The sequence below is a fragment of the Carcharhinus amblyrhynchos genome, chromosome 13 (assembly GCF_965287045.1).
Source record: "Carcharhinus amblyrhynchos chromosome 13, sCarAmb.v2.hapA, whole genome shotgun sequence".
Lineage (NCBI taxonomy): Eukaryota > Metazoa > Chordata > Chondrichthyes > Carcharhiniformes > Carcharhinidae > Carcharhinus > Carcharhinus amblyrhynchos.
The window spans coordinates 56,880,717-56,893,241 of record NC_137336.1 but is presented as its reverse complement, the minus strand read 5'-3'; the positions used below and the strand labels follow the sequence as shown (position 1 = coordinate 56,893,241).

Here is a 12,525-nt window from a genome sequence, read left to right as displayed (position 1 = left end):
CGAGGCCCTGTAACCCCCGCCGCTGTTGTTGGTGGCCGACCTGACTGAGGGGGGAAACCCGCGGCTGGTCCGTCCAGGAGGCGGGAAGGAAGCGCTGGCGGTGTAACCTTATGGTGCTGGGGGTTCGGGCACACAGAGGCAAAGGTGGGAGTCAACCTCCTGATTCACCTTAGAGAGAGAATGACCATAGCTGGAGAAACCTTAATGAACAGATATATAAATAGGGACACAATGATTGATATATTTGATAGGTAGATTGATATAGGGAATTACTAGGTATATATGTATATAAATTAAATAATTGATTAGTGTATATCGTTTACGAGATAAATATGAATGAACGAATTTGAATCCATATAGAAGTGAATAGATATAGATGAATAGATATAGAGAAGGCAAATCTTTCGCTGGATTCCTGCAGAGTGAGAGATGCCGTATTTGCTGTATCTCACCCGGAGAAGTACTTCGAATTTATTTCGAAAGAGCAAATTTTTAATTCTTTTAAGGCCACAGCCTCTAGGAAGCTGGTGAATTTGGTTGTTGCTGCAGGATTTGGTCGCTTTCCCAGCGAGTTTGCATCCTCCCCAGTGTAGGTTGCACACACAGCCAGACCTGTGCTATGCTGTCTGTTTTTTTGGGTTTCTCGGTCAGCACTCACTGGGAAATAGGTTGGACCCTTTCCTCTCGCACATTGTGCGCATGTCCACCACGCCTGTAACTGAGAGGAGCTGCAGGGCAGGTAATGGAGCCAATCGGTGAGAAACTGCTGGCAATCAATGGGCTGTTTAGTGTCAGCCCCCTTTTAATTAGATCATCCAGCTCCAAATCGTTAACACAAGTTTTTTTTAAACCGAATCACACATTGCCAGGTACGCATATGGATTGTTACATGGATTGGAGTCCACATTGGATCTAAGGAATTGTGCCTACTACTGAGGGACAACCAAAAACCTTTTTTTCGAACCTGTTTTTGGACTTTCTCAAAGCTGCCTGATCTTTGCCATCAGAGCCAACCCACATTCTGGCGAAAGGCATGTTCCAGCCCGCGACCAAGAAATGCTTCACCATCGAGGCTCTGGTAGGCAAAGACAGCCCCTCCACACTCGGGGATGAGCCCCTTCGACCCACCGCGCTCAGATACGCTGATTCGGTGCACGCCTCTCCCTTTGGCAGCGGCTTTCAGAACGCCGGCAGGACTCTCTACGGCAGCCCCGAGCTCCTGTTCCCTGAGCCGGTGGCACACGCGGCCAGCCCCGCTCTCTCTATGCACCCGGGGAATCCGCACCACCTCCCCGCACAGTCTTTCTTTGCACCGCAGCAGAGGGAAGCGCTAAGCTTTTACCCATGGGTGTTAAGGAACAGATACCTGGGTCACAGGTTTCAAGGTAATTTGATAGCATTTTAAGTGATAACAGTTTGTAAGTATCGTGTCCAATGCTATGCGGAGAGATTTAAAATGTTAAATTGCATCTGAATAAAACTCACTCACCCAACTCTTAATGTTCATAATGAAGAGGCGAACATCTAATCTTTTTTGCATCCTGTGTCTAAGAGATTATGTTGTAAACACTCGAAGCGGCGTTTGTTCTTACTCTGGCAAGGGATTAATTTAAAAGCAAAAAAACGACCAATTTTACATCGTTAGATTACCCTTGTGTAGACACTTTATTTGATTTTTTTTGGTTCTCTAAACATAAACAAACCATTAGGCACGTAAATCAGGATTATGGAGTGTACAATACCTGTTAAAAAAGAACCAAAACCACGAGTCAATTCAGCTTGAGTTCAATAATAAATACTGCGGGAATGAGTAAAGGGTTCAATCTGAAGCAAAGTTGGGAGCTGATTTAAAAATGTAAGTCAGAAATTAGCAGGAATTCTACCTTCACTTCTTTTGGAGAGACTGCCTCACTGTAACCCCTTCTGATTGTCACAGCTTCCGGGGAGTTTCTGCGCATTGGGCCCGCGGGAGGAAGAGGGGATCTCAAGCGCTGTTTGGGCTCAGTCACTCCCAGCTGCAGATTTCAGTTTAAGTTTAGAAAGTGTGGTCCGGACGTTCTCCTGCCCTTGTCCTTGTCCGAATCCAGTTGCAGAGTTGAATTAAAAATATTAAAACTCTGAACAACAACTTTTAACCTGGTATGAAAATACGGAGAGGGGGTCGAAATGTGCTTCTGTGAACGGGGCACCTTTATTTTTGCAAACTACAGTTGAATTTATGAAGAGGATTGGATTTATTTTTTAAATCCCGTTTGCAGTGTAGTTTTTTTTTACACGCAAATCGATTTATTTGTTGCGAACAGTCCACGGTGAGGCATTTAATCTGTAATATGCTTTCCTACTCCAGAGACAGGCGCACCTTGTTTGTGGCTCACAGTCTCTGTAAACCCTGGTACAAAGCATGTTGGAGATACTCAGCAGGTCCGGCAGCATCTGTGGGGAGAGAAACAGTCAATGCTCCAGTCGACGACCCTCCATCGTGTTTTCATTTCAGAGTGGCAGCATTGGTAGTATATTGCTTAAGTCTGAGCCAATGCATACCAATCAGGAGGGGAAAGTCAGGTTAAATTTAAATCACTGTTTGTTTTGTTTGAACAGTGTTATTAAACACCATCATTTAAAAAAAGAAACGAACCTGGTCTAATTGTCCGTTGCCTTCATAACTTTACGTCCACCACCCAATTTTAAAAGAAACTTCATTAGCCATTACGACGCAAGTGCTTGTTGCAAATGGACGTAATCTTTTTTTCATCTAGTCACCGTTTAGAATTAAAACAAAATGACACGGCAGAAATCATTAAAGAAGTGAATTGTGCAAATATTTCCCTCCCTGAATTTCCGACGATACGCAGTGCAAAGGGAAAGCAGAATTTGTGCGCAGTGTATAAATTAACCTGCATTTTTTCCACAAGTATAATTCTATAAGTTTAAAGTGGCAATTTGATGGATGTAACTAATTTACACCACTCGCATAATTGAGTTGCCTGATGCTGAGGTTAAACACATTGAATTTATGCGTAACAGTTTAAATGCGCAGACATTTTAAAGTTGTCTTCTGAAATTTATACACCAGAATCATTTGATATGTGATAATCAATATAAAGATTACCACGACTCTTGGGACGTGGGAGGCGCTTTAGAACTTAAAGTTCTTGCTTAATGTAACTTGTGTCTAAATTATTTATTTCGAATATAAACGCAAAAATTGAAAAAAGGGAAATAGATTGGGTGCAAAATTCTATTGAATCATTGGATAAAAGGAAATTACTGCGGATACTGGAATCTGAAACCAAAAGAGAAAATGCTGGAGAATCTCAGGTCTGGCAGCATCTGTAAAAGACCTAGCGTTTCGAGTCCTGATGACCCTTTGTCAAAGCTGAATCATTCTTGGACCTATACATTTCCAGCCAGGAGTGAGGGACGAAGTGATACAAATTAGTTCTAAACTCTACCCATTCCTTGGGGACATTAAGTTTGGGTCTCAGAGGAAGATGGCGGGACAGGATAGCATTTGGGCCCGCGGCTCAGTTCGGAGTAGAAATGGTAACTGGTGTTGAGAAGGGTGGGAGGGAAAATGTAACCGCTTCGGAAAAGGCAAAAATTCTTTCGCACGTTGTTTCGAGGCAACATCTGCTTAGAGAAACTTGATTTAGAAATATTTTAAAGGACGATTTTTTATTTACAGTCTATTTACAGAAATGCAACCAAACCAGAAGTGAACACCTATGGTATCACTCCTCTGGAATATTTCAGCTGTACCCTCACATTAACTTTACCGCAAGCACCTCACGGAGTAAATTAATTACTTGTAGGGCCCGTACACACACAGCAGGCTATACAGCATGGGTACCGTGGTCGGCGGACGTTTATCTTGCACAGCATGCTACAGAGCGTATTATAGAGGATGAGAACATGGAGGCATGGACTAGACTGTCCACTGCAGGTCCGCAATCTGTAGAGCATGTTTTATACTGTTCTTGACACTATATACTGCACATAGTAGACAGTTCACGCAGAGTATAGAATTCAGTACAATGCAGATTAAACAAGCACATTGAAAGGCATGTTATAAGGTGAAAAGAATCCAGTACTTGGTATTTCGCGCACTGACAGCATGCTGGATTCAGGGGAAACACCTTCCCAGCGCGCTGCATGCTAAATCCATATAAAGTACATTAAACTTCCGCAGAGAATGCGACAAGTATGTAAATACTTCACCAATCTTAGGAGGGAGAGTATGCAGAGAGTGCCACGGAAATGCAAACATTTTGAAATTGCTAACCCATTAAGAGTGGTTAGGCTTGAGGTGACCGTGTGATTGACTTAATACATTCAAAAGTAAGTGCAATTTCCTGAACGTGTAAGGTCATTTAAAGTGTGATATAAGCAAATCGTTTCCGAAGTACTTAGTACATGCTTTATTTCAATCTCATCAATATTTGTAAATTGCAAATGTTTAGATCCATGACTCACCTTTCCACTCGCACGCACATTAGGGACATTGCGATGACGTTGTTGAAAATACACTCCTTACACAGGAAAAAAAAAGCTGAATTTTTAAATATTGTTTAATTCGATAAGGGGAGGCACTAATGGTGCTTCAAAGTTGAAGATTCTACATAATGGAAATGGAAAAGGAAAATCTTTATCATTCTGATCTTTCTGACATGACCTGGACCCCTTGACTGAAGTGGTATCATGCTACTTAACCTTAACCAGATTGAAAATGGATATATGTTGATTTTCGTATATGATGTCTGTATGGAGAAACAATTCTCCAGTATCGAATTTTATTCTCAGAACTATGTTTTCTGAACATTATGTTGAATGTATATCATATGTGTTATTGATGGTTGCCATCTAACTGATGAACAAATTAATTAGAAAGACACAATTTAGAGGTCTTTCTGAGTAAACCTTTAATATGGGTGATGTAATCTTGCTTTCCACGATTAACCCCAACCAGTTATACAAATGTTTCACATTTGCAACATATGCACATTTCAAGCATTTTATTGAATGTCCTTAATTTACCAATGACCTCATTATTATTTTGCAGAGGAGCTGGTTTCTCCAGACTGTTAGACAGTTCCTGTAACCTTAAAGTTGAACCATGTATGACTGCACTTTTTGTTTGCAAAAAATATACTTTATTCGTAAAATATTGTAAATTACAAGCGTTTTAAAGTGGGCGTCACATCACGTGCAATAATATTCACGTTTTTTACATAGAGCACGTTATATGACAGTTTATGTGACTTGTACAGGTTTTGTACCTCTCGACTGGTAAGCCTCATGGTCATAGTGACTGACCTCCTGTTACTGACAGGCCATGTGTGATCAAATATTGTAACCTCTATGAGCTTTCTGTCACGATCACACTGCATACGTTAGTTTAAAAAAAGTTAGTAAATTTGCAATGTATATACTAGGCAAAGATGGTATTGTTTAAGTCATTTAAAAATACAATTATGAAATTATGCCTAAGTATTTTTCCCACAATTTCTTTAGATGTTTACTTCTGCAACTCTTTGATTAAATAATACTAGTATAAGGTCTGAAAGCATATAAGTCTCTGAAAGATGTTGCAATTGGCACAAAGATTCAGAGAATAGCTCTTTCTCTGAAGCATCATTGATGGCCGTAGCCAATTAATTCCACTCTCCCTCCTATTTGGATTTTCCTTATTAAACAGTTACAGACTAAAGGTTGATGATTTAAAAAAACATAACTCCTTAAAATGAAACTATAATGTGGTCATCCATTGAAGGCCTAACTGGATGAATCACATTAGATAGCTTTTCAATTTAATAAAAAATTGAAAACCACAAATCTAGTAGTACTTATAACAATTTAAACACATAACCACAACACTTATTCACATTTTTAGTTTTTTTCTAAATGAGGTCATAGAAAAAAATGGAATAATGATACATGTGTAGAAGGCAATAGTTCAGGGATAGTTAGAGGATGGTGTACATTTGGGACACTTTATAGGAAGGACATAATACCAAAGAGAATGTACATACTACACAGATTTATTGGGATAGTACCAGAGATTAGAAACTCAATCTATGTCCAGAGATTTAAGGTACTGTGACTACTTCCTTTGGAGTAAAGAAGCCTATGAGATTTATTAGGGACTTTTCAAATCATGAAAAATTTTGATTATTTTCTGCAATTTAGGAGTCAAAGCTAAAGGGTTATCAAAGTAGCAAACAGCGAAGCTAGGGGAAATTTATCTACACAAATTTATTAGAATTTTTCCATGTAAGTTCATTGAAGCGTTACTGTTACATATCATAAAGGTAAGACTTTAGAAGTCTAAAGACTTTAGAAGCAGAAGAAGCTCTAGAATTAAAGGGAGAGAGCAGGACAGCGGGATTGTTCCAGTAAAGAGTCAGTATTGATAGAGAAGGTCAAATGGCCTCCATCTGAAGTGTACATTTCTATATTTGAGTAAACACAATGAGATACTTTCTGGTAGGATGTGATTTGGCTGGGTTGTTTGAAATTTGTACCTTGTAAATTTTCTTTTGGTTTTAATAAAAATTTGACAGAGGCACTGTCACCTGGATTTGGAATCTATGTAAGGAATCATAGAAACCCTACTGTGCTGAAGGAGGACACTCAGCCCATTGAGTCTGCACCAACTCTCTGACAGAGCATCTTACCCAAGCCCACCTACCCTACCTTATTCCCATAACCCCACACATTTACCATAGCAAATCCATCTGACCCACACATCTTTAGGCACTTGCAATTTAGCATGGCTGATCCACTTAACCTGCACATCTTTGGAATATGGGAGGAAACCGGAGCCCCCGGAGGAAACTCAGGTAGACATGGCAACAATGTGCAAACTCCATGCAGTCACACAATGTCAGAATTCAGCCTGGTCCTGGAGGCAGCGGCGCTAACCACTGTGCTGTCCAAAGCCACTGTTTTTTGGGATTGGTGGCCCAATTAAGGAATAAATACTGTGCTCTTGGGGTGATGGTTCAATTAAGGAATAATTAATCTTCCTGAGACTGCGTATTTATTTAAGAAGTAGCCATTTAGTGATTTTCCTGGGATTGTGGATACATTTAAGGAATAGGAGCATTTTAAACCCTAAATTTTAAATGGTACTGTCTCAGTTGTAGGGAAATTTAAAATAACATTTTTGGAGAAAAAGTAATTAGTCTGCTACAGGTGCACAGTTCTGGTTAACTCCTGCACAGTTATTCATTTTGTTTGTAAATGGAAATTCAGGTGTCAATGGGGTACAACAAATTCAGATGACTATCTCCACTCAACAACCTGTCTGAATAAAGCAGTAGCCACAATATATAAAACTCACAGTAGTTCAGCATCACAGTAGTGAATGCATCCAGCATCTGGATTCAATCCTAATTTGTTCTGAACTGAACCGGCTTGATTGTACCAAGCACAGACCTCCTTGATGCAATTAAGAATAATTATTTAAGTTACAAAGTATTTGATTCAGCATCAGCTGAGGTCTCTTCTAAAAATGTGCACGCATATAAATAGTAAATCCAAAGGAGATCTGAAGCCTTCTGTTCAGACAATAATTTCCAATGAAATTGCTGTTAATGTGGACCATGAATATAATTGCCAACATATAACTTTAACAAAGCAATCTTCAAACAATCCTCTTTTCCTATTCCTGTAGTTAATAGAGCAAAGTGAAGTATCACAGGACAAGAGTTTGAGTCTCTCAAAAGTACTGAGGCAGCACAGAAATTTGATTTAAATGACCTCATCTCTTCTTCAACAGATTATATATAATTAGCACTGTACTAAAACATACCAATTTCTACATCAAATCCAGAAGATCCCAGGTTTAGTCTGGTTGTCACCTGAGAGTAACCATGTGCTTGTAGAAACTGTTAGTAAGCCTTATGACCATTAGGTCAAGAAAAAATAAAGTAGCCAGAGCTTACATCCCTAAAGTTTATATGATTGGATATCAAATGACAACAGAATTGGATTGACTGTGATGTCTTCTGAAGCTGAAGAACTTGCACATTCTTGTTGTCGAGGATGACACAGGAATAATGAAAACATGGGTGAAGGTGCTGGAGGAAACTGCATCCTAACAAAGAGTTAACATCTTCAGGAGAGGATAGAAAAGAGGGTGCAAAATTGATGAGAAACAGAATAATGCACTGCAAATTATTTAGCTAACAGGCATAACAAGAGGATTATTGTTTGTGATTGGTGCTTCAGTAGATATTTGATGACGCCACATTGTACAGAGTTTAATTAATAGCAACAGATATCTGTATCCAGTAATAAACAAAAACAGCTTAATATTCTATCACTATCTCCCCATAGCTGGATGGGGCACTCTACGCCATCTATTTCTTGTTGTGTTAACTTCAATGACAAATAATAGTAGAGGAAAACAAGGAGTAATGCAAATAAAAATACTGCAGCTATCTGTTTTTTTTAGTGTTGCTCCAATATTTCTATTCCTCTAGAGTTGTTTTAACAAGCAGTAGAAGAAAATTGAGAAAAATGCAATTTTTAAAATGTGTTGCACTTTGCATAAAGGAATGTGCGGTTGCACAGTCAAATATAGAAGTGTATATTTCTCTCCAGTCCAGCCTTGGAGTTACTGAGCTTACTGAATTGGGAAAATGTAAAATTATCATCAACTAGTGGAGAAGTGAAAGATAAACGAAATTTTCTTTTATCCATCAGCAAAGCTGTATTTAAAGTTGACAAATGGTCTTGCAATGTAGTGACATGTAGGAGAGGAGTATAAACAGGGTAAGAACTGTAGGATTACAGATTCACAGTGAGTACTGGTCTGGGAAGTGAGTGTACAACAGTTAGCTGTGGAGCAGAGCATAGGACCAATGTGTAAAGATACTGAGACTCTGCTGAGGAGCAAATCAGTTGTCTACAATTTTTGACCAGTGCCTGTGAAGATCAGCAGTCTACTTGACAAACACCTTCAGGAGTTAACCACTTTGTCTTTCAGACATTTTCTTCATTCCAAAGTTTAAGAGTTTGTAGCTAGAAAGAAAAATTAAACCTGAATGAATTTTATTCAATTATGCATATGTATGGTTTATACGTGCTTGTCTTTTATGCAGTGTGAACATTATCATGCTGGTTGTGACAATATCCTAATTTTATGTAGTTGAAGGGAAAGCACTTGTGTATGAAGGCACAGCCAATGATAAGCTATAAAGGATACAGAATACCTCCTACCTGTCTCTCTGGGCAATTCTGAAACACCTGGATCACAGCTAGGGCTCTTTTACTGGAGTTACTATGACTTCAGTATCTTTAGAGTTAGCATCTACACACGCAGGATTACATGATCTGATGAATGTGAATATCTACCAGTCACTTTAAACTCCTCACCTACATCTCCTGAAGTGCTCCTTCTCATAAAATTCAATACTATGCCTAGTGAGAGGCTATGTATTGCCTTTTGAAATATTCATATTCCTCTCCTATTGTAGTCTGGACCCATTCTGCAAAAACTATATAAGTTCAGCCAATTATCTTGGAACTTTGGACTCTCACGTCTTCAAAGCAGTGATGAAATTTACACAGGAGATGCTGTGATACTGTGCTGATGGTTTGTATAATTTAGGCCTCTGCAGATGTCACATGCTGAGTGGCAATCTGTAATTGTTCCATGTCATTACTCTTGGGAAGTGGCATATTTGCATGTTGTACTCTCCCATATTCTCCAAAGCAACTTCCAATGCAATATACACAGAGGTATATGTCTTCTCAATATGGCTGGTGCTGCTGCATCATATAATGTTCCTCAGCAAAATAGCTTTTTGTTCCAGATCAGCTGATCAATTCTTTAGCATCCCACTGCAATCCATTCCTCACCAATGCTTGTTGGTTTCCTCTTTGGTCACTAGTTATTAACAATGTGTAGATAGTTACGTTGGTGCATACTTTATACAAGGTCATCATATGTGTTGTTGGCTACTACTGTTCAGGTGTGACTGGAGAACCACTGATTCCTCGTCCAGCATTTTACCAGTATGTTATCAATAATTCTTAATCATTCTGTCTGGTGATGTTATTATTACATAAATCTTTGAATTTTCAAATAATATAGTACATAATATCACTTCTGAGTTCTAAAATCTCCAGAAACGCAAGACTTTCCAAACGCCGCTTCTTGAATAAATGTTAAGGACTGGGTTAGTTTAACTGTCCACCACTTCTTCCCTGCTCCACTTTCTGTTAATATGCAGGTTAAAACATAAAGGAATAGACGGAATGATGTGACCCATGGACTATACTCTATTTCTCCCATCATGTTATATATGGTTATTTTCAAATTTCTGTTTTATTTCATTCATATATCATTCAGTGTCAGTGCAGCACTTTTCATAGTTTTTTTGACCATGGTGGCTCAGTGGTTAGCACTGCTACCTCATAGTGCCAGGGACCCGCATTCAATCCATCCTTGGGTGACTGTGTGGAGGTTACACATCCTCCCGTGTCTGCGTGGGTTTCTTCTGGGTGTTCCGGTTTCCTCCCATGCTCCAAAGGTGTGCAGGTTAGGTGGATTGGCCATGCTAAATTGCCCCTTAATGTCAGGGGGATTAACAGGGTAAATACATGAGGTTATGGGGATAGGATTGTTGTCAGACTAAATGGTCTCCTTCTGCACTGTAGGGATTCTATTCTATGATTTTCTTTTTTCAAGTCTACCTATATTCAGTCCTGTTACCCTGCATTACTCTCAATGTCTTGGTGTGCTTTTTTCAATCTTCATTTCAACCTCCAGCAGTCATTCAGCTTTGCTGGCACACTACCTTCATTCTTGCCCTTACACATTTTCATATTTAGGATTCATCCCCTTTTCCCTCTCACCCCCAAAAAATACCAGGTCACATTTCCCCACAGTGCGGTTACTTGGGTGCCAGCATCTGGTTGATAAAATGAGAGTAATTCCTTGTAACTTCCTTCAAAAATTGCACTGCATTCCTGGATTAATGAATGAATGATGTCCCCGATTAACTGACTAGAAAACTGATTTGAGAAGCTTTAAAGACTCTTTACTGGTGGTCGTCAATGACTGTTATCATATTTATGCCATAGGTCAAACGGTAGTCTGGGGAAGGATGAGGAGCAGGACTTTCCACTATTTACTGAGCAGGTCGTAAATGATTAAGAAATGTGGTGTGTCTGCTGTCCAATGTGTAGAAGAAAATGTATTTTTGAAATGTATATGGATTCCTGATGCTTTATGTTATGAACAATATCAGACCTGCAATTAGCAGCAATTCTTTTTGCCTCTTTATGCAGAATGCTGACCAGCCAAACAAATCTGAATGTCTAACATGATAGAGGTTTGCCAATGATGCAAGCGTTGTGCTCTTATTTACATCACATCTGTGATTGTGGTCATTGATTTGAGAACTTTTTGGTGACCAACAAATGCCAATCACTGGATGTGAAATGTAATTTTGTAGTCTGCAGACAGAGTTTAGTGTACAGGTTAAATACATATAGAGCATCGACCTATTATGGATACAAAATGAACAGAAACTATGGTATAAACTAACCCATCAAGAACCCTTAAAATAGCCTCAACTCTCAACTCTTAAAACAAGCCAATCCTAACCATTAAACCAAATCTAACTCCTAACCCTGAAACCAACCACAACATTAACCCTTCAGTAAATCCCAACCGTCACACTTACACCAACCCCAGCCCTAATCCTTAAACCAGCGCTGACCCGAACATTACACCAAAACTAACCCTTAACCCCAACCCTTAAACTAGCCCCAATTCTAACCCTTAAACCAACCCCAATTTCAACCCTTAAACCAGCCCCAACACTAACCCTTAAACCAGCTCTGACCATAACTCTTTAACTATTAAACCAACCCAGATTCAAAACTTGAAAACAAGCTGAACCTTAACCTTTATTCCAACCCTAATGCTAACCCTTAAACTGACACTGGCCCCGACCCTAACCCTTAAATGAACCCCGACCCTAACCCTTAAATGAACCCCGACCCTAACCCTTAAATGAACCCCGACCCTAACCCTTAAACCAGCTCCGACCCTAACCCTTAAACCAGCTCCGACCCTAACCCTTAAACCAGCTCCGACCCTAACCCTTAAACCAGCTCCGACCCTAACCCTTAAACCAGCTCCGACCCTAACCCTTAAACCAGCTCCGACCCTAACCCTTAAACCAGCTCCGACCCTAACCCTTAAACCAGCTCCGACCCTAACCCTTAAACCAGCTCCGACCCTAACCCTTAAACCAGCTCCGACCCTAACCCTTAAACCAGCTCCGACCCTAACCCTTAAACCAGCTCCGACCCTAACCCTTAAACCAGCTCCGACCCTAACCCTTAAACCAGCTCCGACCCTAACCCTTAAACCAGCTCCGACCCTAACCCTTAAACCAGCTCCGACCCTAACCCTTAAACCAGCTCCGACCCTAACCCTTAAACCAGCTCCGACCCTAACCCTTAAACCAGCTCCGACCCTAACCCTTAAACCAGCTCCGACCC

At 40.0% G+C, this 12,525-nt stretch overlaps 1 protein-coding gene across 1 annotated transcript in view; it reads left to right on the top strand.

Moving 5' to 3' along the window:
- The first annotated feature begins 755 nt into the window (after positions 1 to 755).
- Positions 756 to 12,525, top strand: part of emx3 (empty spiracles homeobox 3) — a 28,992-nt gene continuing 17,222 nt past the window's right edge. Inside the window, exon 1 of the mRNA XM_080201126.1 lies at positions 756 to 1,385. Within this exon, the coding sequence (XP_080057252.1) occupies positions 1,034 to 1,385 (352 nt within the window). The 5' untranslated portion in view covers positions 756 to 1,033. The remainder of the gene's footprint in view (positions 1,386 to 12,525) is intronic.